The following is a 26,412-nucleotide window of genomic DNA, read 5'->3' on the forward strand; positions in this document are numbered from 1 at the left end:
CCCAAATTACTTGGGCAAATGAGTTCCTATCTGACTGCACTTCCCTCTGGCTGTCTAGGTGACATACTTTTGGGTAATGCCTAGAAATGTCTTGGTAATTCTGAGCCAGAAAAAGTGAGGGTGAGAAGCTTGATGGGTCAGGCCTCATTCCTGGTTCGGGTAACGCAAGGAGACTTGTGCCCAGAACAGCTTCCACCCAGCCCTCATGTAGGGCAGAGCGGGCTCTTTGAGGCTCCAAGTCTTACATTTCCTTGGGAGCAAGTTGCTGGGTCCTGATGTTGACTGATAACTTAGATATTTAGATATTCAGGTATGTGGAATGTGGGCCTTCAGTTGTAGTCTCTTGCCTGGCCCAGAAAATGTTAGGGCCTGGGAGGAAATTATTTTTCAAACATAAACTACCTGGAATAATTCTCTAAAAGTTAGGGGCTTGCTGCTCAAAGTGTAGCAGTCATGGCATCACCAAGGAGCATCACCAGGCCCTCTTCAGGCATTTTAATCTTAATCTGCATTTGAACTAGATTTCTTCGGGATTCTGTAAATAAAGTTTGAGCTACACTGGTTTAGAACTTAAAATTAAATGATCTCTTTCTTTAAAGATCTGCATTGATCTTAAGGTCTTTTTAGTACCTGTTGGTATACTTCTTGGTAGCTATAATAAAGTAAAGTGGCCCAAAATTTATCGCAGAATAAAATGCCCTTTGTTTTTATTTTTTTTTACTATTGTGTATCTAAATTATTTAAGTAAGGAAGAAGCTTGTAATGGTTTCATAGCCTCTGAGTTGGTTTTATTTATCTACCTCAGCTAAAGGCTTGAAAGTATGGAAAAGAGTATGGATTCCACCAAAAATTATGTAGCATTCTGCAAACAACATTTTTCATGACTTTTTAAGGAGGTATTTTCAAGGAGCTATTTCTTCAATTTTAATTGTGCTTCCTTTTCCTCCAGGGAGTCCAATTCTTAATTTCCTAAGAAATAGTGTTGGCTTAATTTTTCCCATAAAATTTTGAGGTCGGTCTTCTGGAATTAAACAGTGTTGCACCTGATTACTCAATGCCTATGTTGGGTTTGAGCTGGTGCAGATCCAAGGGTGTTTGTGGGTCCCATCTTAGTTTAAACTCCTGGCCAGGGTTTGGAGTCAAGTGTGGGCATTAGTCATGTTGTCTTCAGCGTCGATGTTTTTTGTACCATTTGTTTTTTGGGGGGGGCTATTTTTTAAGGAGGAAACTATTAGAATTTTTTAGCAGTTTAGGCTCCAGCTTTTAACGGGAAAAATGAGCATGTTTGCTTCAGAATCAAAGGAGAAACTGAGATGAATATGTGGTAATTCTCTAGTGGTAAACATGGATCATTGAAGTCAGATGTTATGAATTCATTGACTTTCTTATTCATAATTCTCTTTTATATGGGAAGCAAAAGCTTTATTACTATTGTGTGTAATTTTGCTATTAACATGAGCCTAAGTAAAAAAAGCCGAAGCAGCATTTCCTTTGACTATACAAGTATAGCTTAATTTTAGTATTTTTAACCTGGAAAATAAATCCACAAGGCTTAAGAGAAGTATTTTTTTGTTGTAGAATTGTTGGTGAGGATGATGGAGGGAAACTTTTTACTCCTGAAGAATATGAAGAATACAAAAGAAAAGTCTTACCTATGCGTTTACAGAACAGATTATTCGTGAGCTGGCGATCACCAACTGGAATGGATTGTAAACTTGTGGGTCCAGAGACACTGTGTTTTTGTACCCATAGGTAAGATATTTTATTGCTAAGGTTTCTGGTGATTAGGAAGTATAAAACTGTAGCAGAGCATATCTTCCTTCTATAAATACCATTATTGGTGATCATTGGAAAACGTTTGAAAACAGGCTTTTATATACCAATAATATGCCAGAAATTATTTAAGGTTTTTGGGGGCTATATTTGAAAAATTTCTGTTGTATCAGGTTAGAACTCATTATGGAGTTTATCACCTTAAGCATCTTTTCTCTTACCATTGGTTAGAAAGATATTGGTGCCCCTGTGGCTTTGCCAGGGGTCTTTTGGTTAGGCTGGGGAGCAGAGTCTGCCTCTCCCACCACTGGACAAGGTAGTAGAGGATGGGTCATCAGACTGCAGAGCTGATTTTATTTTTATTTTTTTCTCTGCAGAAAGAGTTTATTTTATTTATTCATTTTCACCTTTCATTATGAACATTTTCAGACACACTCAATATTGGAGAGTATGGTGTAATCGACCCCCACATAGCCATTCTTCAGCTTACATAAGTTATGCAGAACTGATTTTAGAGTTGCTTGAGTTGAGCTACACTGAACAGGTTACCAATCTACAAATAGAAGCATTTCTCCTCACATTTACTAATCTCCCTTTACACTTTAAGAAGTGTGTTGTATGAATACCTTTCTCTTTTATTTACACACACACACACACACACACACACACACACCTGTGAAGGATTGGTTCCAGGACCCACTGCGGACACCAAAATCTGGGGATGCTCGAGTCCCATAGCTGGGCCCTCCTGTCTGCAGATGTGGATTCAGCCACCCTCAGATCATAAACGTAGTAGGAACACAATACGTGGTTGGTTTAATGCCCAGATGAGGAAGCCATGGATACTGAGGGCCTACTGCATATTTACTGAAAAAAAAAATCTGCAGTTTAAACCTGTATTGTTCAGGGGTCAATTCTGTGTGTGTGTGTGTGTGTGTGTGTGTGTGTGTGTGTACATATATATATATATATACCTTTCTTTAAACAAAAATACAAGCACACAGCTTTTTATTACAAGTGGTCCTCTTCTGAGAAAAGCACATGGAGGAAAGGAAATACATGAGGCTCCAACCATTGATGTGTGTTACTGATACCTGAGGTTTGCATTTTGCTGTGTTTATCCTGTTCTACTTTAAATTTTATGACTGTCACAGGTCTTAGTTGTAAAGCTCAAAAGGACAAAGCTGCTTCAAGGAAAAATCACAGAAACTATTACGTGGTTTTAGGTAACGACTTCAACTTTCTGTTCCAAAGGAACCATGGGAGAGCCGCCCTGTTCTGATAGTTTCTGGGGCTCTTTCCTGAGGTACTCTGTGTAGTTGCTGTTTACAGACTTGCAGCTTGCTGGAGGTTGTTAGGCAGTTGCTAGGATAAGTAATGTTGTGTATAGATTGACTTGAAATTTATTTAGCAACCCCAAATAAAAACACTGTGGAGGAATGGAGGATGAGGGTTATGTTGATATCTTTCAGAAATGAAGAGGACTTTGGTAAATTTATGTTAGTTTTATCATTTATCCTTGTAAAAATTTAGTGCCAGTCTCATATCTATGTATAATTGTACAACATGGAATTAACCTTCAAAAGTGACCCAACCCCACTTGGATGGAAAAGTTCTTTAGCACCAGTCACTCAGTGAGATCTCTGTCTGAATTAATTTTTCCCTATTATGGATGTGAAACATTGGTTATTTAAGGAAAATGAGGGATATATAGAAACGTAGGAAGAAGACTCACCACCTAAAGCCAGCTGCTGTTAATATGTTTTACTATGTTCATGTACTTTTTTCTTTACATAGTTCATTTAGTTAATTATATGTATGTATGAATATTGAACCAGTTTTTCATTACAGAGTCACAGAAATGTTTCCACATGGTTCATAGTAATTGCAAACAAGATTTTTAATACCTGCTTGATATTCCAGCTAGTCCAGTGGTGTTCACTGTGTTTTCCCCAGAGCTATGACGGAGTCTCAGGGGCGTACCAGGTGGAAGGGCAAGTTAGGGGAAGGACAGACTCCAATTATGGCTCTTCGCCTTGCTTTAACCAATTCTGCTTTAATCTATTTTGTATAGTATTATGGTTCTGTAAAAGATTTTATTTAAAGAAAAGTTTTCACTGGTAAAAGAGTTTGAAAACTGTCTTCTAGTAATATACTTATCCATTCCCTTATTATGAGTATGCTTTATATATATTGCTATTGTAAGTACTGTTGCTAATGCTATTCTTATGCACAAAGCTCTTTATATACATGGAATAATTTTCTTAGGGTATATTCTTCAAAAATGAACCATGTAGGTTAAAGGATGCATCTTTTTATGTTTCTTGAAACCCTATTAAATGGGATTGGTTCTTTTGTAACACTCTTGACAGCACTGTGAAATATGTACAGTTAAGAAAACTTTGGCTCTCTTTGCTAAGTGAAAAATGGTATCTCGTTATTTTAACTTCTGTTACCTAGGATAATATTGAGAATAATAAATTTAATATTATTTTACTGAGTATCACTTAATGAGAAGGAAGCCAGTGGCCTGAGAAAATTAGGTACAGCATTTTAACAAAGAGCTTTGGCTTTGAAAGGTGTTGATAATTTATTTTGAAGTTTAAAGTTAAAAATTAAATTATATTAAAATAAATAGCATTATTATACGTTTATTGAACTTATTTCAATTTTAAGGAGCAAACCTGTGAAAATAAATGTAAATAATGCACTTTGATAGAAAGAATTTTCATGAAGAAGTTTTTTCATGCTCTTGGGTTGTGCTTCTGTATTAAAGAATCTGTAGTGGTATTTTAAGAGAATTATTTGCTATTTCTTTGTATATTGTTGTGAAAATTCTTCTTAAATAATTAAAAATAAAAATCTAGATGGGTGAAGATTTTTCTGACCAAAGCAACAGAGCTGACAAATACTGCATGCAGGGGAGTGTATTTTCAACCTTACTGATAAGAACAATGAAACAAAAATAAAAATGAAAAAGAATCATTTTGCATTTAACAGAACAGCAGTTGTCATTTCTGGCAGTACCTGCATTGTGCTTTTATTTCTTCTCTTTTATTTTTTTTAGGTATAAGCAACATAAAACTGACTTTGAAACGATTCCTCAGCAGCGCCCCATCAGCCTGCCTTGTCAAGTGACGGGCTGCCCATGCAGGGCTTACCTCTACGTGCCTCTGAATGGCAGGCAGCCCATTCGCTGCAGGTGCAAGCACTTTGCTGATCAGCATAGTGCTGGGCCTGGCTTTATGTGCAATGCCTGTGAGTTACATTATGATAAACACACAAACAGAATGCTTTTATCTCCTTATTGAATGTGTGTCTCTGTGCCAGTTTCATTCAGCTACAGCGACATTAAATGTGTCTCTGTGTCAGTTTCATTCAGCTACAGCGACATTAAACAACTAGGATGATGGATATCTACTCTAAAATTTTATTTTTGTGGAAAATCTCAGTTATTTATATGCTTTGCAGTCATCAACCTTAATCTCTAATCTCAACCTTAATCTCATGTAATTCAAATAAGTAATAGTAATAGATTTTTTTTTTTTTTTATTTTTTTTTATTTTTTATTTTTTATTTTATTTATTTTTGTCTGTGTTGGGTCTTCGTTTCTGTGCGAGGGCTTTCTCTAGCTGTGGCAAGCGGGGGCCGCTCTTCATCACGGTGCGCGGGCCTCTCACTGTCGCGGCCTCTCTTGTTGCAGAGCACAAGCTCCAGACGCGCAGGCTCAGTAGTTGTGGCTCACGGGCCCAGTTGCCCCACGGCATGTGGGATCTTCCCAGACCAGGGCTCGAACCCGTGTCCCCTGCATTGGCAGGCAGATTCTCAACCGCTGCACCACCAGGGAAGCCCAGTAATAGATTTTAAAGAATCACTAGATGTGATCTGATTCAAATTTTTGAATCATGGACGTTTTACCAACTGAATTCTATTTACAGAATAATAATCCTTAAAAAGGATTTTATAAGTCTAAAAAATTTGTATGATTTGCTGGCAGATTATTATGTTATTGCCTAAGACATAGATTGATGGGAAAAGCAAAATGTAACATGATGCTTTTAACACTTCGTAGGCAATAGCACCCTTATCTCGATACCTGTACCCAAATCCCAGCCACCATCCCATATACCCTTCCTCTTCATCGTCCTTTTAGAAACCCTTTGAAATAGATAGGATATATTTTTAAAATTCTTTTAAAAATTTTATTTTATTTTTACTTATTTATTTTTGGCTGCATTGGGTCTTCATTGCTGCGCACTGGCTTTCTCTAGTTTTGGCTAGCCGGGGCTATTCTTTGTTGCGGTGTGCTGGCTTCTCATTGCGGTGGCTTCTCTTGTTGCAGAGCACGGGCTCTAGGCACGCGGGCTTCAGTAGTTGTGGCACACGGGCTCAGTAGTTGTGGTTCACGGGCTCTAGAGTGCAGGCTCAATAGTTGTGGTGCACAGGATTAGTTACTCTACGGCATGTGGGATCTTCCCAGACCAAGTCTCAAACCCATGTCCCCTGCATTGGCAGGCGGATTCTTAACCACTGTGCAACCAAGGAAGCCCTAGGTAGGATTTTTTTAAAAATGGGTAAAATATATTTCTTCAGGAGATAGTTTTTCCAGTTCTTTTTGTAGTATCTTGAATTGAAATCTTATGATGAAATATGTTATAAAACATTTTTAATGACAGTGGCAGAAATAAATATGTTTCACTGATGAAGTATGGAAGTATTTGAATAAAACTGATTTATTATGTGCCTTGGTTCCCGTACACATTTGTCAGAAGTGTGAGTGTGTAAAGATTTTGTTAATGGTGTATTCTGGACTCCATTTCAATGTGGTTTTTTTTTTTTACAAACAGTAATTTTATTGATATAATTCACATACTATATAATTCATCCATTTTGAGGGTACAACCTAATGGTTTTTAATATTTTCACAGAGTTGTGCACCCATCACCACAATAAATTTTAGAATATTTTCATCACCCCAAAAAGAAATTCCATATCAATTAGCAGTCATTCCTTATTTCTTCCTCCCCTCAGCTCTAGACGACCAATAGTCTACTTTCTGTCTCTGTGGATTTGCCTGTTCTAGACATTTCATATAAGTGGAATCATGGAGTATGTGGTCTTTTCTGATTAGCATCTTTCACTTAGTGTAATGTTTTTATGATTCATCCATGCTGTAACATGCATCAGTACTTCTTTCCTTTTTGTTGTTAAACAGTATTCTGTTGCATCTTTCTATGTCTTTGGGTTGGCCTTCCAATATGGCTTTTATGGGGAATTGACCCACAGAGACGTTTCCACATTATTTCTTCACCACTGGGCTGTCCCCCCCCCATACCTGCTTTTAACTCAGTATTTGAGGAGAGGGCCTGTATTTCCTGGCTCTCCAATGTTTAGCTCAGTTTCCTTTAGTCCTGATTAGTTTTTCCAATTTTTTTTTTTTTGCTATGGACTCTCTTACCATTTTAGCATCTTTTAAAAGTAAAAGCAGTGGCTGGGAGGGAGTGAGTTCAGGGGCTAGGGGTAAGAGGTACAGGGGCCAGAGCACAGTGTATGAGGGATCCAGATTCAGGTGATTTTGGCCAAGCGAAGTGGTTTATAGGGCATACAGCTCATTACCTATATTTTAAAATGTTTAACTTGGTTTACATCTTGATTCAGGTTCTCAGTGTTCAGGATTCCATAGCTCCTTCACTTGTGCTTGTGGTCAGCCTGCATATGCCCATTACACAGTAGTGGAAACTAAGGAAGAAAGACTGGCTCAGAGAAAACCGGTGGGACGGGATGTTCCTTATGCAGCAATGGGAGGATTAACTGGCTTTAGCTCGCTGGCAGAAGACTACATGCGATTAGATGACAGTGGAATTGGTAAGTGACGATATATGAACTGTGAGCTTGTCATATTGTGCTAACACAATATGTGTTATGTGTGCTAACAATAGTGAAGCCTTGTATTTGTTTTGCACTTTAAGTTCTTCATGTTATTTTCAAAAAATATTCTCTCATTTGATTTTTATTTTTTTAAAAAGATTCTATTGACACTATCTGATGTATGATTATTACAGAAAAATTAGAAAACATAAAAGATCACTCCTACCCCAACACTCATACTGAAATCCCAACTCACAACCCCATTGTTTGTAATAGCGGAATAATAATTTGTTTTATTTGATATGATACAGTTTACCTGTTATCCTATTGTATGTAATTTTTGCCATTATAACCATCTCATTTTGGAAACATAGGCTTTTGTCCATGTGTGTATGTACATGCATGTGTGTACATGTTATCACATCTGTAGTAATATACGATCATATGCATGTATGTCTACATGTATGCACACAAATATATCCACTTGCATATATAAAAACTTAAAGTAATATACAGAGAAGTTTAATTGGATATATCTCAAACTATTGAAGGTAGCTGGATCCTTCTGGGAAAAAGAACTATGGTTCCTATTACTTTAAATACTTCTATGTGTGTGGATTTTTTTTTCATAAAAAGCATGTATTACTTTTATTTTTTTCATTACAAAGATTACAAAAACATAAATCAATATTTTCTTGTTAAAACAGATTCAAACAAGTCCCCCTTGAACACTTTTCTTAACCCCAGATTCTTTCCTAGAGTGTAATTTGCTGTCATCGATTTGTATTTCTCTTTTTAACGTACATTTTTATAGTTTACTTTTTTTAACTTAGAATAATTTTTGAAGGCCTATTGTATCAGGATATACAAATCTACTTATATTTTAACTGCTTCATAGTATTCCACACTACATATATATATCAGTTTTCTGAACCATTTCCTTGTTCATGGCATTTAGATTGTTTCCATTTTATTTTTTTGCCTTTACAAACATCGTGCCCCCCAAATCCTTGAACTTGCTTCCTTGTGTACTATGTGAATTTGACTCTAAGGCAGATGGAGAGAAGTAGAATTGTTGGGTTGAAGAGTGTGCACATGTGAAATTGTAATAAGTTCTGTCGAATTGCCCTCCAAAAATGCTGTACTTGTTTATACTTCCTTTAGTGATGTTTTAGCTTACCTATTTCCAAACATTTATGCTGATCATTGATGTCATTAAACTTAGTTTTTTTGCCAGTCTAATGTGTGAAAGTGTTATCATTGTTTCAGTTCAGTTGATTTCCCTCATTATTAGTGAGATGAGAGTATTCTTATATTTAGTGTCCATTTTACTTTCTGTGAATTGTCTGTCCATATACTTTGCTTATTTTTATGTTTTTCTATTTTCTCATTGATTTATAAGAAGTCTTCTTATATATTCTGTATACTAATCCTTTGTATTTATTTTGCAGATATTTTCTTCCAATATGTCATTTGTCTTTTGGGTTTTTTACTTCTTATTGTTGTTGTTTTGCAGTTTTTAAATGTAGGAAACAGGCCTTCCCTACTCTAATTTTATAAATATGTTCTCCTTCATTTTACTTTAATGCTTAATTTTTTTGCTTTTATGTTTAGCTTTCTTATGTATCTGGAATTTACTTTTTGTGAAAGTGTGAGGTGTGTATAACTTTGGTTTTTGTCCAAATCAATGGCAAGTTATGCAAACACCATTTTTCCCAAATAATTTGAAACTTTACCTTTACCATATTCTATTGTACTTTCTATTTTGTGCCATTGGCCTTAATTGCATATTTTGTGCCAATATTTCATATTTTTAATTATTGTTCTTCATAGTGTGCTTTGATAATCGATATGGTAAATTCTTCCTGTTTGTGTTCATTTTTCAGGATTGCCTTGATATATTTGTGCATTTTCTTTTCTAGGTTATTTTATAACTAGCTTGTTAAATTCCATAAATAAATCCTTTTTCAATTTTTATGGATACATGATTGTATTAGGCTCATGCAACAGTTACAGAAAACCCAGTTATCAGTGGCAAACAAAAAATTATGGTAATGATGTTGTTGATGATAATTACGACTTTGTACTGTGAGGCTTGTTCCAGCCTCTTTATATCTATTACCTCATTTAATCCTCACAACAGCTCTGAGTTAGGTGCTATTATTAATCCTTTTTGCAGACGAGGAAACTCAGCACAGAGTAGTAAAACATCTTGTTCTGTGTTATTCAGCTAGTAAGTGGTAGGACTGGGTTCAACCCCAAAATTGTTATGGGCTCATTAGTCAGACTCATTATTGTCTATTTCTGTGCGACTACCTTATTGTTTTCATTACTACAGCTTTATAATAAATTAATATGTATGACTTCATTTTTTTACTTTAGAATTTTCCTGACCTATTCTTCCCTTTTAATTCTTTCAGACCTTTGGCATTGTTTTTTAAAAACGTTCTATTATTACAAAACTTTCTATTATTTTAGTTGAATATGTAGATTAATATAGGAAGATTTGCTGTTTTAAAATATCGAGTCTCTTCATTTCTTTGTCTTCTTCTGTGTAGCTTAGTGGAATTCTGAAGTTACCTTCATGAAAGTCCTGCACAATTCTTAATTTTATTTCTAGATATTTCATCGTTTTTATAGCTATCATATATGGATTTTTCCCTTCCTTTATATTTTCTAGCTGATTATTGTTTGCTTATGAAAAAGGAAATGTTGTATGCTGCTTTTGTTACCAGTCATTATTACTTAATCTTAAGATTTTAAATGTATATCTTTAGTTGATTTTGCATATACAGTTGACCCTTGAGCAACAGGGCTTTGAACTGCAAGGGTCCATTTATACATGGATTTTTTTTCAGTAGCAAACACTATGATACTATACAATCTGTAGTTGGTTGAATCTGCAGATGTGGAACCGTGGATAACGGAAGGCTGACGGTAAAGTTATATGTGGATTTTGACTGCGTGAAGGGTCGGCACCCTTAACCCCTGCACAGTTCAAAGGTCAACTGTAATGATCGTTTTGCTTCTTCCTTTCCAATGTTTATGACTCCTCTTACTCTTTGACCAATCAGAATGACTGGTACTTTCAGAACAATGCTAAGTAATAGTGTTAGTAGCCGGCATCTTTGCCTTTTTGTGACTTCTGGTATTTTATCACTTAAGTATCTTTATCATAGAAAGAAAAAAAAACTTTTCCTTCTGGCCTCTGCTGGAAGGTGGGGTGAAGAAAGATGAGAACGAGGAGAGGAAACATAAGATGTTTTTGTCTTGATTTTAGATGTAGGGGAGCCCGGAGCAGAGGGACGTCTGCTCCATTAGCCATGTAGAGTCCTGGACAGAGATGATCTTTTGCTGGAATTTGTTCCTTTGTGATACTGAAGGAGCCCGTAGTAATTCCCAGCTCCTGTGGGGTGCTTGGAAGGCAGGTGAGCTGTGAGGCTGTGGGCCTGCCATAGCATCTGTCATAGCAAGGGGCCAAAGGTGACTGCAGAGCAGAGCTAGATGTGGTTCCCCTGAGCTCTGGGGGATTCGGTAGAAAAAGTGGCAGGCAGCTGAGAGGTCTGTACTTCTAGTGAGAGCGTGTGAGGCTACCAGGCCCTACCAAGCTGAGAGACTAAATTGCAACTTTTGCCAGCCTTTAGCGTTTGAGATCAGTAGCGCACACGGTCACCAGAGAACACACAAGGACCTGGCTGGACCTGAGCCCCCTTCTCTGATCTTCCCACAGGTCACAAGAGGGAGGAGCTGGGGAAGGAGGGGTGCAGGAATCTGAAAGGCTGAGCAACTGTCCCACACTATTCACTTTATAGGAAAGGACTAAGAGTTTATTTCCTTCTCTCTACCCGTGGATGGGGATAGGCATGTGGGGGAGGGGTGGTTTGTGAAGAAGTAGAGGACTTATTAATTTTTTCTGCAGCTTCCTTCCTTTTGGTCCAAAAGTGAATGTAGCAGTTGGTCTTTGTAGTTTGTGGTTTAGGATTATGATTGTTTCCCCATTTCATTGAAGGAGTTTTCTTTATTTTTTCATATTTTGTTTTTAGATGGTTTCCCAGTAAGGAATAGAGGAAAAATACACTTATTCTATCCTCTTTAACTAGAGGTTTTTAAATTCTGAATGTCTTGCTTTTGATAATGTTTTGTGATTATGTTAAGGTCTTATACTTCTTTGCTGACATACAATTACATTCGTGCATTTTTTTTTTCTGTGAGAAAGGTCTCTGAGAAATGCAGAAGTACTTTTATCCATTTGCCTTTACTTTATATGGCAAAAATTTATATAAACAAAATTTTTCATTGTACAGAAAGGATTTTTATAATGATTCTGCTTGGGGCTCTAATTTATTTCACATTTGAAATAACTTCTTTGTATCCTAACAAATAAAGATTTAATTTTCATTCTTCACATATTTTGTTCTCAGGTGCACCTTCAGGTGAATTTTTAGACTCTCCAGTTACAGCCATGGACCACCCATTTCTAAAAGCATTTCAAGCATCATCTAGCTCTTCTCCAGAAACACTAACAGCTGGTAATGAAATTAAATTGAGAAATATTTTTGGATGTAGTAAAGAATATAGATTGATACATTTTCCAGATTACTCTTTTTTTCCAGTATTACCACAATTTGATTATCATTTCACTTTTATATTGTCCAGGCACTGAGAAAAAGCAATAATCTTCATTTTAATTGGGAAAAAATTGTTAAATCTTGGAATTATGAAGATTCTGATAATACAAAAATTTGGAGTTTTAAAACCTTATTCTGGGACATGTTATTGCTTTGATCTGAATAAGAGAGCCCTCTAGTGGACTGATTGCCTTGATCCTTTAGGCTCTCCCAAACAAGGTGTAATCCCTTGATAATTATAGACTAGCAAGGTTTTACCATTTATAAATTGCACATAAAAATGAATAAAGTTCATTTTTATACATTTTTAAGTATTCTATTTCCTTTATTGAAAACAAGAATAAAAATGAAGAAGGAATTTGTATGATTTATGAGGTATTTAATATTTTAAAATATTCTGAAATGAGAATTTTCTTTGATTTATTTGTGTTTTCATACAACCTTTTCACGTACACTGACTTTTTGCGCAAGGGATTTGCACAATGAAGTAATTGTAAGATGTAGATAGAAGTAAGAAATCAAAACAAAAGAAAAGGACACAATTGTGTCACTTTTTTTTAGTGAGGTATAGTCGATTTACAGTATTATATTCCTTTCAGGTATACAACATAGTGATTCAGAATTTGTATAGATTATACTCTATTTAAAGTTGTTATAAAATATTAGCTATATTTCCTATGCTGTACGATATATCCTTGTAGCTTATTTATATGTAGTAGTTTCTATCTCTTAATCCCCTTCCCCTATCTTGCCCCTCCCCAATTTCCCTCTTCCCACTGCTGACCACTAGTTCATTCTCGATATCTGTGAGTTGTGTCAACTTTCAAAGTTGATGTAACTATTACATTAAGCTGCAGTTTTGACTGAGTTGTAGTGGTAGCCAAGGTACAAAAAGGAAGGTGAGATCAGTTAAATACTTTTCCTTATTAGAAAGGAGGAGCCATGAATTCCTTGGTGCACATGAAAGTTGTACCAGTGCTGGATTTTTTTTTTTTATAAATTTATTTATTTATTTGTTTTTATTTTTGGCTGTGTTGGGTCTTTGTTGCTGCGCACGGGCTTTCTCTAGTTGTGGAGAGCGGGGGCTACTCTTCGTTGTGGTGTGCGGGCTTCTCATTGCAGTGGCTTCTCTTGTTAGGAGCACGGGCTCTAGGCACGTGGGCTTCAGTAGCTGTGGTATGCGGGCTCTAGAGCGCAGGCTCAGTAGTTGTGGCGCACGGGCTTTGTCGCTCCGCGGCATGTGGGATTTTCCGGGGCCAGGGATCGAACCCGTGTCCCCTACGTTGGCAGGTGGATTCTTAACCACTGTGCTACCAGGGAAGCCCCCCAGTGCTGGATTTTAAAGAAATTTATGTAGTGACCCTCAATGATGCAGTAGCCCAAGGTTTTTAAAAACTTTTTTTCAGCAAATGCAGCCTCTGATTGGTTAATTCTGATACTTACCTTTGAAAAAAGTGGTAATATCCCATTTTACCAGATAAGTGGTAACATACCATTTATTAAAATGTAGCTCAGTGAAGGTGATTCTGCAAGAAGCTTAGCTCAGGTGGTCCAGTGTGATCCAGGGAAAGACCCAGGGTTTACAGACGAATGGATAGAGAGCATATATTCTAAGCAATTTTTCTTGTTTTTCTCAACAAGATTTGTATTAGGTAGTTGTTGGCAGTGTGGTTATACTCTGTGGTGATCATCTGGAGTCATATGATTTTTGTGTTGCTGGTTGAGGGTGAATTCATATGCTTTAAAAACAAGAACAGGTGTTCAGGTTGATATTCTATTTTGGATGTGAAGGGACCCAACCAAGACATTCATCTGAAATGAAGGTGAACTTTTCCATGGAATTAGGTGCTTGGCTTACCTACAAGGAAAACCAGATTTTCCTTCCTGAAGCGATTTTAAGTTCCTTTCAGCACATAAACTAGTTCTTGACAAGGTATAAAAGAGTAAATACCATGGAAATGGTTAAAATTATTTTCGTTTTGAAAAATTTCAAAGCAGGAAGTAACATCACTTTTGGTTGCCTACACAGACTCTCTTAGTCTGTTCAGGTGGCTGTAACAAAATACCATAGACTGGGTTGCTTATAAACAGCAGAAACTTATTTCTCACAGTCCTGGAGGTGGGGAAGTCCCAGATAAAGGTGCCAGCATGGTTGTGTTCTGGTGACAGTGCTCTTCCTGATTCACAGCCAGTGCCTTCTCCTTTGTGTCCTCACATGGTAGAAGGGTTGAGGACTCTCTATGGGGTCTCTTTTATAAGAACACTAATCCCATTCATGAGCGCTCCACCCTCATGATCTAAGTACCTCCCAAAGGCCCCACCTCCTAGGACCATCACATTGGGCATTAGGATTTCAACATATGAATTTTGGGTGGTGGGGGGAGGGGGCAGGAACACAAACATTCAGACCTTAGTGCAAACCTTTAATAGTTACTTCTGCGCATTATCTGTTACAGTGGTACATGAATTTCTAGCTATAAAATTTAAAAAGTAGTTGAACAAAGCTAAATGAGCTCTGATGTGAAATAGCTATATGGTGTAATTTAATATGAACCACTTGAATATTTGGAGAATGTTTACCAATGAACATTACTTTTGTCTTATGATGCCCTGCTTTCTGAAAAAGAGGGAGTAGGATCAATGATTCATTTAGATCATTTCTGGTTTGAAAAACACAAAATAATCACTCAGAAGGAGGAAAGTTTTTTTTCTGTTTTTTATTTCAGAAGAATTTATAATTATATGAGTACAGTTCACTCTTGAACAACACAGCTGGGTTAGGGACCCCCCTGCAATTTTTCAACTGCAACCCCTGTGCAGTTGAAAAATCCTCGTATAAGTTTACAGCTGGGCCTCTGTATCCACAGTTCCTCTGTAACCACAGTTCCTCCACATCTGCAGATTCAACCAACCCAGGAGCATGCAGTAGTGTAGTAGGTATTTTTTGAAAAAAATCTGAGTATAAGTGGATACACAGTGCAAACCCATGTTGTTCAAGGGTCAACTGTACTTAGATTTTTCTTTTTCCTTACTAGTAGGTACAAGCAGTCAAGTTTCTTCCTTAAGGAAACCTGAAGAGGACGATATGGCTTTCTTTGAAAGACGATACCAGGAAAGGGTAAGTCTGTAGGAAAACCTGCTTACATTAAGCATTTACTTGTAACAGAGGCACTGTAGAACAACTATATATTGATTGTGGATCATCATTAAAAATAATTTATAACGTCTACTTATAGCTAGTGTTAGGCTTTGAGGTTTATTTAGAACAATTCAGAGAGAAACAGGACTAATGAATATGATAATTTATGGAGGTCATAAAGATTGGCTAAATATACACATAAAATTGTCAATAATAAAGACAACCTGAGCAGATTTGTAAATTATATATAGGTTGAATTCGTTTTTTAAAATTAAGTATTATTTTTGGCTGCGTTGGGTCTTCATTGCTGCGCGCGGGCTTTCTGTGGTTGCAGTGAGTGGGGCCTACTCTTCATTGCGGTGTGCGAGCTTCTCATTGCAGTGGCTTCTCTTGTTGCAGAGCACAGGCTCTAGGCACGTGGGCTTCAGTATTTGTGGCACGTGGGCTTACTAGTTGTGGCTTGTGGGCTCTAGAGCGCAGGCTCAGTAGTTGTGGTGCACGGGCTTAGTTGTTCCATGACATGTGGGATCTTCCTGGACCAGGGATCGAACCCATGTCCCCTGCATTGGCAGCCGGATTCCTAACCACTGGGCCACCAGGGAAGTCCCTGTATATTGAATTCTTAATGTATAGTATTTCTACTCCTTAGTGGCTTCTAGGTATAGGCAGACTCAAGTTAGAATTACCCAATAGCCTTTAAGAAGCAGAACACTAAACATAAACATATTTTAACAATTTTCAGGGCTCAACAACTACAGTGTTGATGTGTTCCCTGCTTTCAGTAATGATAATTTTCATCAGTTCACCACCACACCATAAACTCCTTGGGGATAAGTATAGTATTTTTTATTATCTGTATTTTCCCCAGAACTAAGTACAGTGCCTTGTACATAACATGTTTTCAATAAATATTTATGGAAAATTGAAAAGATAAATACAGGTATAATTGATATTTGCTTTCACACGTCATCTACTTACACATGTGATGTGTTTCATGTCAGTGTTCATATTTGAAAGTTTTGTTTTGTTCTTGTTTATTGCCAGGTGAGGGGATGCTGGCTTGATGAGGCGTGGGGGATTGTATCCAGCCATATGGTACATTCCCCAAAGTGCTTTCCTTAGGATTATTTCATAGTTGTTTTGTGGGCATTCATTGTCTCTCTGACTAGGTAGTAAGTGCCATGAAAGTAAAGACACTCATCACTTTTTGTTGTATTCTCTACAACTCGTAAACAAGAGCTTGTTGAGTAACTAAAGGTGTGGAAAAAGGAGACCATTAAATAAATTCACCATCCAAGGGCAGAGGAAGTGAGTAGGGGACAGAGAGATTAGCATGTCTTTCCTAATGAAGAACTTTAAAGTATAGGGGGACAGTCCTTGGTATGACTTAAGGCAGTGATAAATATTGTCTGTGCTATAGCCATTCATCATATGTGGCTATGTATGTCTAAATTTAAATAAATTAAAAATTATTTCCTCAGTCACACTAGCCATATTTCAGGGGCTCAGTAGCCACATGTGGCTAGTGGCTACCTTGTTGGGCAGTGCAGAAAGTTCTTTTGGAAAGCTCTGATCTAAGAGAAAGAGGTGGTGGTAGAATTTCGGGGGGAGGATGAAATAGAGTGCGGAAAGAAGAGGCTATGTTTGCAGCATCATCAAGGCTAGACTTTTTTTTTTGCGGTTATGCGGGCCTCTCACTGTTGTGGCCTCTCCCGTTGTGGAGCACAGGCTCTGGACGCGCAGGCTCAGCGGCCATGGCTCATGGACCCAACTGCTCCGCGGCATGTGGGATCCTCCCGGACTGGGGCACGAACCCGTGTCTGCTGTATCGGCAGGCAGACTCTCAACCACTGCGCCACCAGGGAAGCCCAAGGATAGACTTTTAATCAGATCAATCTGTGTTCTTAGAACACACACGTTCACAGCTGAACTTCAGTTTTTCCTCATAGGCTTATGAGGGACAGGGTTCTAGAACTCCTTCCTTCCCTCCTCCAGGAGCTTGGGTAGTGTTGACTGCCTTGAAAAACATGCTGATGGTATTTGCTTGTGGCAAAGTAAAGGGGGTAGTTCTTATCTGTGGATGTTTTAGGGGATATACCTGGCCCATCCAGACTGCTTATTATAAATAGACCTAGAATTTATGGGATGTGGTTTATAACTGTTCAGCCTGTGTGATTTATGGATTTATGAGATACAGCTTATAACCTCTCCAGCCTTTGTGATGAATGGAGTATAAAAACTAAGAAACTCAAACCTAAACAACTTCCTCTGAGCTGACGTGTATCATACACGTTGTTAGTACTCATCTTTTACTCCAAAAAACTATGACAAGCACCACTGAGGGAAAAAGGATGGTTAGGAAACTAAATCTGATGGCTTCAGGGCCCCATTTGAAAGCAGTGCTACATCTGAATCTGGTTTTGGTTGTATCCTTTGCTACTCATTGGTATCATTGGGTGTGGGGAAGAATCCATGGTTAGTGTGAATTGGTTTTGATAATTGAAGCCTTTGTGGTAACATAGTTTACTAACTACTTTTACATATTAAAGAGTTGCTTCTTAGCTTCTGTAATATATCAGGTCAAATTATTTTCTTCCATTGTGGATGGCCTTTGGTCTCTTTTCCTCAATAAATGAGAATTTTATTAAGGAAACAATTATTAAAGGTCAGCTAGGTGCAAGACACTGTGTTAATGCCCGGAAATTAAAAAAAAATTTTAAGGAGAGGGCAGACAGCAGAAGCAAGAAGAACTATAGTCCTGCAGCCTGTGGAACAAAAACCACATTCACAGAAAGACAGACAAGGTGAAAAGGCAGAGGGCTATGTACCAGATGAAGGAACAAGATAAAACCCCAGAAAATCAACTAAATGAAGCAGACATAGGCAAACTTCCAGAAAAAGAATTCAGAATAATGATAGTGAAGATGATCCAGGACCTCGGAAAAAGAATGGAGGCAAAGATCGAGAAGATACAAGAGATGTTTAACAAAGACCTAGAAGAATTAAAGAACAAACAAACAGAGATGAACAATACAATAACTGAAATGAAAACTACACTAGAAGGAATCAATAGCAGAATAACGGAGTCAGAAGAACGGATAAGTGACCTGGAAGACAGAATGGTGGAACTCACTGCTGTGGAACAGAATAAAGAAAACAGAATGAAGAGGAATGAAGACAGCCTAAGAGACCTCTGAGACAAGATTAAAGGCAAAAACATTCGCATTATAGGTGTCCCAGAAGGAGGAGAGAGAGAGAAAGGACCAGAGAAAATATTTGAAGAGATTATAGTAAAAAACTTCCCTAACATGGGAAAGGAAATAGCCACCTAAGTCCAGGAAGCACAGAGAGTCCCATACAGGATAAACCCAAGGAGAAACACGCCGAGCCACATAGTAATCAAATTGGCAAAAATGAAAGACAAAGAAAAATTATTGAAAGCAACAAGGGAAAAACGACAAATAAGATACAAGGGAATTCCCATAAGGTTAACAGCTGATTCTCAGCAGAAACTCTACAAGCCAGAAGGGAGTGGCATGATATACTTAAAGTGATGAAAGGGAAGAACCTACAACCAAGATTACTCTACCCCGCAAGGATCTCATTCATATTCGATGGAGAAATCAAAAGTTTTACAGACAAGCAAAAGCTAAGAGAATTCAGCACCACCAAACCAGCTCTACCACAAATGGTAAAGGAACTTCTCTAAGTGGGAAACACAAGACAAGAAAAGGACCTACAAAAACAAACCCAAAACAATTAAGAAAATGGTCATAGGAACATACATATCGATAATTACCTTAAACGTGAATGGATTAAATGCTCCAACCAAAAGACACAGGCTTGCTGAATGGATACAAAAACAAGACCCATATATACGCTGTCTACAAGAGACCCACTTCAGACCTAGGGACTCATTCAGACTGAACGTGAGGGGTTGGAAAAAGATATTCCATGCAAATGGAAATCAAAAGAAAGCTGGAGTAGCAATACTCATATCAGATAAAATAGACTTTAAAATAAAGAATGTTACAAGAGACAAGGAAGGACACTACATAATGATCTAGGGGTCAATCCAAGAAGAAGATATAACAATTATAAATATATATGCACCCAACATAGGAGCACCTCAATACATAAGGCAACTGCTAACATCTATAAAAGAGGAAATCGACAGTAACACAATAATAGTGGGGGACTTTTAACACCTCACTTACACCAATGGACAGATCATCCAAAATGAAAATAAATAAGGAAACAGAAACTTTAATTGACACAACAGACCAGATAGATTTAATTGATATTTATAGGACATTCCATCCAAAAACAGCAGATTACACTTTCTTCTCAAGTGCGCATGGAACATTCTGCAGGATAGATCACATCTTGGGTCACAAATCAAGCCTCAGTAAATTTAAGAAAATTGAAATCATAACAAGCATCTTTTCTGACCACAGCGCTATGAGATTAGAAATGAATTACAGGGAAAAAAACGTAAAAAACACAAACACATGGAGGCTAAACAATACACTACTAAATAACCAAGAGATCACTCAAGAAATCAAAGAGGAAATAAAAAAATACCTAGAGACAAATGACAATGAAAACATGACGATCCAAAACCTATTGGATGCAGCAAAAGCAGTTCTAAGAGAGAAGTTTGTAGCTATACAAGCCTACCTCAAGAAACAAGAAAAATCTCAAATAAACAATCTAACCTTACACCTAAAGGAACTAGAGAAAGAAGAACAAACAAAACCCAAAGTTAGCAGAAGGAAACAAATCATAAAAATCAGAGCAGAAATAAATGAAATAGAAACCAAGAAAACAATAGCAAAAAAAAAAGAGAGAAAACAATAGCAAACATCAACAAAACTAAAAGCTGGTTCTTTGAGAAGATAAACAAAATTGATGAACCATTAGCCAGACTCATCAAGAAAAAGAGGGAGAGGACTCAAATCAATAAAATTAGAAATGAAAAAGGAGAAGTTACGACAGACACTGCAGAAATACAAAGCATCCTAAGGGACTACCACAAGCAACTCTATGCCAATAAAATGGACAACCTGGAAGAACTGGACAAATTCTTAGAAAGGTATAACCTTCCAAGACTGAACCAGGAAGAAATAGAAAATATGAACAGACCAATCACAAGTAATGAAATTGAAACTATGATTAAAAATCTTCCAAGAAACAAAAGTCCAGGACTAGATGGCTTCACAGGTGAATTCTATCAAACATTTAGAGAAGAACTAACCCCCCTCCTTCTCAAACTCTTCCAAAAAATTGCAGAGGAAGGAACACTCCCAAACTCATTCTATGAGGCCACCATCACCCTGATACCAAAACCAGACAAAGATACTACAAAAAAAGAAAATTATAGACCAATATCACTGGTGAATATAGATGCAAAAATCCTCAACAAAATAGTAGCAAACAGAATCCAACAACACATTAAAAGGATCATACACCATGATCAAGTGGGATTTTTCCCAGGGATGCAAGGATTCTTCAATATACGCAAATCAATCAATGTGATACACCATACTAACAAATTGAAGAATAAAAACCATATGATCATCTCAATAGATGCAAAAAAAGCTTTTGACAAAATTCAACACCCATTTATGATAAAAACTCTCGAGAAACTGGGCATAGGGGGAACCTACCTCAACATAATAAAGGCCATATATGACAAACCCATAGCAAACATCATTCTCAATGGTGAAAAACTGAAAGCATTTCCTCTAAGATCTGGAACAAGACAAGGATGTCCACTCTCACCACTATTATTCAACATAGTTTTGCAAGTCCTAGCCACCGCAATCGGAGAAGAAAAAGAAATAAAAGGAATACAAATTGGAAAAGAAGAAGTAAAACTGTCACTGTTTGCAGATGACATGATACTATACATAGAGAATCCTAAAGATGCCACCAGAAAACTACTAGAGCTAATCAATGAATTTGGTAAAGTTGCAGGATACAAAATTAATGCATAGAAATCTCTTGCATTCCAATACACTAATGATGAAAAATCTGAATGAGAAATGAAGGAAACACTCCCATTTACCATTGCAACAAAAGGAATAAAATACCTAGGAATAAACCTACCTAAGGAGACAAAAGACCTGTATGCAGAAAGCTATAAGACACTGATGAAAGAAATTAAAGATGATACCAACAGATGGAGAGCTATACCATGTTCTTGGATTGGAAGAACCAATACTGTGAAAATGACTATACTACCCAAAGCAATCTACAGATTCAATGCAATCCCTATCAAATTACCCATGGCATTTTTTACGGAACTAGAACAAGAAATCTTAAAATTTGTATGGAGACACAAAAGACCTCGAATAGCCAAAGCTGTCTTGAGGGAAAACATTGGAGCTGGAGGAATCAGACTTCCTGACTTCAGACTATACTATAAAGCTACAGTAATCAAGACAATATGGTACTGGCACAAAAACAGAAACATAGATCAATGGAACAAGATAGAAAGCCCAGAGATAAACCCACGCACCTATGGTCAACTAATCTATGACAAAGGAGGCAAGGATATACAATGGAGAAAAGACAGTCTCTTCAATAAGTGGTGCTGGGAAAACGGGACAGCTACATGTAAAAGAATGAAATTAGAACACTCCCTGATACCATATAGAAAAATAAACTCTAAATGGATTACAGACCTAAATGTAAGACCGGACACTATAAAACTCTTAGAGGAAAACATAGGAAGAACACTCTTTGACATAAATCACAGCAAGATCTTTTTTGATCCACCTCCTAGAGTAATGGAAATAAAAGCAAAAATAAACAAATGGGACCTAATGAAACTTAAAAGTTTTTGCACAGCAAAGGAAACCATAAAAAAGACGAAAAGACAACCCTCAGAATGGGAGAAAATATTTGCAAATGAATCAACGGACAAAGTATTAATCTCCAAAATATATAAACAGCTCATGCAGCTCAATATTAAGAAAACAAACAACCCAATCCAAAAATGAGCAGAAGACCTAAATAGACATTTCTCCAAAGAAGACATACAGATGGCCAAGAAGCACATAAAAAGCTGCTCAACATCACTAATTATTAGAGAAATGCAAATCTAAACTACAATGAGGTATCACCTCACACCAGTTAGAATACGCATCATCAGAAAATCTACAAACAAGTGCTGGAGAGGGTGTGGAGAAAAGGGAACCTTCTTGCACTGTTGGGGGGAATATAAATTGATACAGCCACTATGGAGAACAGTATGGAGGTTCCTTAAAAAACTAAAAATAGAATTACCATATCACCCAGCAATCCCACTACTGGGCATATACCCAGAGAAAACCATAATTCAAAACGACACATGCACCCCAATGTTCATTGCAGCACTATTTACAGTAGCCAGGTCATGGAAGCAACCTAAATGCCCATGGACAGACGAATGGATACAGAAGATGTGGTACATATATACAATGGAATATTACTCAGCCATGAAAAGGAACGAAATTGGGTCATTTGTTGAGAGGTGGATGGATCTAGAGACTGTCATACACAGTGAAGTAAGTCTGAAAGAGAAGAACAAATATCGTATATTAACTCATATATGTGGAACCTAGAAAAATGGTACAGATGAACCAGTTTGCAGGGCAGAAATTGAGACACAGATGTAGAGAACAATGTATGGCCACCAAGTGCAGAAAGCTGCGGGGGTGTGGGGGTGGTGGTGTGATGAATTGGGCAATTGGGATTGACATGTATACACTGATGTATATAAAGTTAATGACTAATAAGGACCTGCTGTATAAAAGAATTTAAAAAAATTAGGGAAGAGGAAGAGGAGGTGTTTTTGCTCTTTGGATAATGTATTAGGTGGATGTGTTTGCTAAGTACTATTTGAAATGAGTAAACACTGCTTTAGCTTTTGTTGTTTAGCATATTTGATCTTTTTTGATGTTACTGCAAATGTAACACTTGGCCGTAAATGAGAGGAGTAAGGGGATTAGCATTTGAGTGCTTATTAAGTACCTAGATTTATATATGTGTGTGTGTGTATGTGTGTGTGTGTGTGTGTGTGTGTGTGTGTGTGTGAGTGTGTGTGTGTGTGTATATATGTGTATATATATGTGTGTGTATATATATATATATAAAATCTTATTTAAACCTTTAGAACAATCTTATTACATAGTGCCTATTACTATGACTTTTTTACAAAGGACAAAACTGTTGGTTAGTAGTTTGCCTCAGATGGTTAATCAACAGTAGAGGTAGGATTCAGCTATTCTTCTGACTCCGAGGCCCATAATCTTTGCCTCAGAACAGAGTGTTCTTTGGGGGTCCTCCAGATGACCTGTTGACCTTTACAGTGTACAAGAGTGATATGAGTGTACGATTTTTATTTATTTATTTTTTTGGCCGTGCTGCACAGCATGTGGTATCTTAGTTCCCTGACCAAGGATCGAGCTCGTGCACCCTGCAGGTAAGTGTGGAATCTTAACCCTGGACCGCAAGGGAAGTCCCGAGTGTATGATTTTTGAATGAGGTTCCCAGCCAACTCAAAGAGGAGAGAGAGAGGGAGAAAATGGGGAAGAGACAGAGGTGAGATTCATTCACTTTTATTTTTAGGAGGTTACTTGCAGTTTGGTGAGATTGGGGAGACTGGTTTTGCCAGGCCTCTTCTGGTTTCTTTGTATTATTCCCGTCATATTAGGAAGTAAGAGGCCTTGCCTCCACCCACCATGCCCCATATTTTCTCTCCCCTTCTTTTGCAGGGGTAAGGCAGTGGTGCTGCCTTGGAATTGGTGTGTGTGAGTGTGAGTGGCAGTAAAAGGAACGTGGGTTTTGTGTTCTATGGAGTCTTTTTTTTTTTTTTTTCCCAAGGAAAGGATTTATATGTTTCTGAAAGATCAGAAGGCTCTTGCTTAGGGTATGCAAGCTTCTTCTTTGTTTCAGTTACAGTGGAGAAGGACAACCTTCAGGAAGGTAACTGTTGAAATGTAGAAATCAGAATTATAGGTAACTGTCCTTTAAGCAGTATGTGTTCCAGAGATAATCCAACTGGATTAGGTGTATCCTGTAACGCTGTAGGGAACGTGCATAGGCTGGATGTAAGGTTAGGCATTTAAGCTTTTCTTTTTTTTAACTTTAGTGGCAATTAAAATTAATTTAATCATTTCTCCAAAGCAATATTCATTATATATTATTTTTGTTAAAATGCTTTTGTAAAGTTGAAATCAAACAGTACTAGATGACTTTTTAAAAAAAATTTATTTATTTATTATTTTTGGCTGCGTTGGGTCTTCATTCCTGTGTGCAGGCTTTCTCTAGTTGTGGCGGCTTCTCTTGTTGCGGGGCACGGGCTCTAGGCACGTGGGCTTCAGTAATTGCAGTACGTGGGCTCAGTAGTTGTGGCTCGTGGGCTCTAGAGCACAGGCTCAGTGGTTGTGGCACACAGGCTTGGTTGTTTCACAGCATGTGGGATCTTCCTGGAGCAGGGCTCGAACCCGTGTCCCTGCATTGGCAGGTGGATTCTTAACCACTGCGCCACCAGGGAAGTCCCTGATTACATTTTTAATTAAAAAATTTTGTCTTTGACTGGGTTTGAGATACACACACACACACACACATATACACACACACATACTCACACACTGAGATAGAGACAGAGCCCTTGACAGGACCCCTCTCTGCAGGGTTCTCGCTTTTGTGCTCATTCTCTGAGTCCTCTGTTCAGTCAGCACTCCTCAAATCTCTCCCGTGTGCTGGGCTACGTGTGTGAAGGGGTGTGTGTGTGTGTGTGTAAGTGAGACTCTCTGCCTCTTCCCCCTCCCTCTGACCCATTCTCTCTCTGTCTCTAAGGTGTTAATGAAGTCTGCCCTGTCTCTGAGAGAGAAGAAGAGAGGAAACACAGGAGGGAGAGGAGTTGGGAGCTTGCATACCCCAACAAACCATATTTTAAAAATGCAGTTAGGTCCCTTCAACAATCAGATTGTGGCTTTAGTATTTAGCAGCTTAATAACCGCTAGGTGTGTAAAATGGCTGTGATAAATAAGACATGAACCCAAATGATGTATGTGCAACCTTTTTTTTCTTTAGGATGTTTTACAAATTATTATGTCAACAAATATTTTAAATTTTCAGATAAAAATGGAAAAGGCTGCTAAGCAGAAAGGAAAAGCACCATTGCCATCAACTACAAAATCTTCATGAAGACTACTGGGGAAATTAAAACCAGCATCCAAATATGTCTTTTGTGTGTTAATTATTTAAGTATAATAATACAATTTATTTTTCCTCAAATAATTTACTTCTTTTTCTGTGTAAAAATATCTTTTTGAATGTTTCCTTAATTTATTTAAGTGAAAATACCTTATACTACTTTTGTCAAAATTCATGATTTATTACTTTATATAAACTTTTTATCTCTCCTAACAAATGAGGTTATTTTTACATTAGCCAAAAGCTTAAAGTATGGTAAATATTTTTAGTTTATAATAGTTTAACTTTTTCAGGCTATTTTAAAAATTAAAGATGTTATTGAGGGTTTTGAACAAATATATTTCGTTCAAAATAGTTACATGAATATCCTTAATTTTTATTTTTCAAACTTTGTAATGTTGATTTGTTTTAAAATAAAAAAGCGTATTTTAAAATTATATAATCATTTTCTAGTGGTATCTAATGATTTTTAAGTCGTTTTGTTAACTATGCATTGCTTATAACTGTATTGATGCCTCCCGTGTGCCACTTCAGATTCTCTTGGTGCACCTCTAACTCCAGTACTGCTGTGAGACACTTCCAAGCAGGCTTCTGACAGCTTCACGTGGAAGCCATTTGATGGCACTCTGTCTTGCTGTCTTCTCTAAAGATCCTCTGACACTGTGGCTTCGGATGCCCACTGGAACCCTTCTGCATCATACATGTATGAAATACACGGGTGGGTTAATGACCTTGGGACCAGACTTGACTAATGGGAGGTGGAAGCCAATAGACAGATAAATAGTTCCCCTTCCT

The 26,412-nt window shown here is 37.4% G+C and overlaps 1 protein-coding gene across 1 annotated transcript; it reads left to right on the forward strand.

The window, feature by feature from the left end:
* The first annotated feature begins 1,582 nt into the window (after positions 1-1,582).
* Positions 1,583-25,906, forward strand: FAM221A (family with sequence similarity 221 member A). Its single transcript, XM_073809748.1, has 6 exons — positions 1,583-1,752; positions 4,841-5,031; positions 7,432-7,638; positions 12,063-12,170; positions 15,305-15,387; positions 25,540-25,906. Exons 1-6 carry the CDS (start codon positions 1,655-1,657, stop codon positions 25,606-25,608), a joined length of 756 nt encoding a protein of 251 aa, XP_073665849.1. The 5' UTR covers positions 1,583-1,654; the 3' UTR covers positions 25,609-25,906.
* Positions 25,907-26,412: the final 506 nt, after the last annotated feature.

The sequence above is a fragment of the Tursiops truncatus genome, chromosome 9 (genome assembly GCF_011762595.2).
Source record: "Tursiops truncatus isolate mTurTru1 chromosome 9, mTurTru1.mat.Y, whole genome shotgun sequence".
In the NCBI taxonomy this organism is placed as follows: Eukaryota; Metazoa; Chordata; class Mammalia; order Artiodactyla; family Delphinidae; genus Tursiops; species Tursiops truncatus.